Genomic DNA, 1,314 nt, shown 5'->3' with positions numbered 1-1,314 from the left:
CAGACGCCGGAGGACATAGGAGTGCCGGATCGCAAAACGGACAACGGGGAAAATGCTCGGATGCATGAGACGAACACGTATGCAAATGCGATGCACATGATGACATGATATGAGATGCATGACATGGAAAAAATGCAAAACGAAGACAAAACCCAACCACGAGGGAATATCGTAACTTAGAGCCGAAAATTGCAAGAGTTCGAATACAAATATGGTAAATTACATCCGGGGTGTTACAAGCCGGCTGCTGGTTACAGCACAGGCGGCCGATTTTTCATAGTCTCCACTGATTGTGATAATGCCCTTAGTTCCTAGCATCTTCATCTTGAGGTAGGCATAACGAGGCACCACCATGAATTTGGCTAGAGCTGGCCAGCCTAAGAGCACATGGTACGGGCTCTCCAGGTCAACCACCTCGAACCAGATGGCTTCACGGCGGAAATGATCCTTGTCTCCGAAGAGGACGTCTATCTTGATCTTGCAGATTGGTGAGCAGGACAAGCCGGGCGCAACTCCATGAAACACAGTCTGACTGGGCAGCAACTGCTTCTCTTTGATCTTCAACTTCTCCATGGTGTCTCGGTAAAGGATGTTGATGCTGCTACCACCATCTATCAGGATCCGGGAGAAACAATCAGCTCGCCTCTCCGTTGCAACGGTGGCGTCCAACACCAGGGCATAAGAACCTGGAGAGGGCATCACTTCTGGGTGGTTAGGCCGGCTCCAGCTCATGGGCTTCTCAGACCAATGCGGTGCTGCTGGTGGTGCCGGCTATGGAGGCAACCGCATTCACTTTGCGGTGCTGCTGGTGCCGGCTTTGTCTATCACTGGCCATACTGGTGAAAACAACATAAGCTCCATGCTCTTCGAGGTAATCATCTTGGACTTGGCTGACTGCTGGTCGGGCGGCCGGCTGCTGAGGAGGCGGAGCCGGCGGGCCAGCAGGTGGAGGAGGCAGTCCTTCCCCCTTGGCGATAGGGACAAGCCAATGACACTTCCGGGTCGTGTGGTTGGATGGCTTTGCGACACTGTGGAACTTGCAGGGGGCATCGAGGGTCCTCTCAAAGGAGAAGGCAGGCAACCAGGCCGGCTTGCCGCCCTTCTGACACTTGGGGAGTGGCTTCCCTTCATGTTGTTGATCTTCAACTGTTGCCACCTGTTGGCTGGTGGAGGCCGACTGGGGGGCCTTGCGCTTGTTGTCGTTTGGCTGCTGGCGCCGACTGTTGTCTCCAGCCGGTGTTCGAGGGGCCGAGGGGAGCACCTTCCCAGAAGTGTCCACCAAGAGTTCCGACTTCATGGAGGGGTCGACTGTGG

General features: G+C 54.9%; 1 protein-coding gene across 1 annotated transcript; it reads right to left on the bottom strand.

Annotated features, from left to right (window-relative positions):
* Positions 1-219: 219 nt before the first annotated feature.
* On the bottom strand, positions 220-699 carry LOC147978711 (uncharacterized). The gene has a single exon (XM_087514859.1). It carries the CDS (start codon positions 697-699, stop codon positions 220-222), a length of 480 nt encoding a protein of 159 aa, XP_087370985.1.
* Between the last annotated feature and the right edge of the window lie 615 nt (positions 700-1,314).

Source organism: Triticum urartu, chromosome 3A (assembly GCF_056163025.1).
Source record: "Triticum urartu cultivar PI428250 chromosome 3A, HENAU_Tu73, whole genome shotgun sequence".
Lineage (NCBI taxonomy): Eukaryota > Viridiplantae > Streptophyta > Magnoliopsida > Poales > Poaceae > Triticum > Triticum urartu.
The sequence above is the reverse complement of the archived record's forward strand: the minus strand, read 5'-3'. Positions and strand labels throughout refer to the sequence as shown.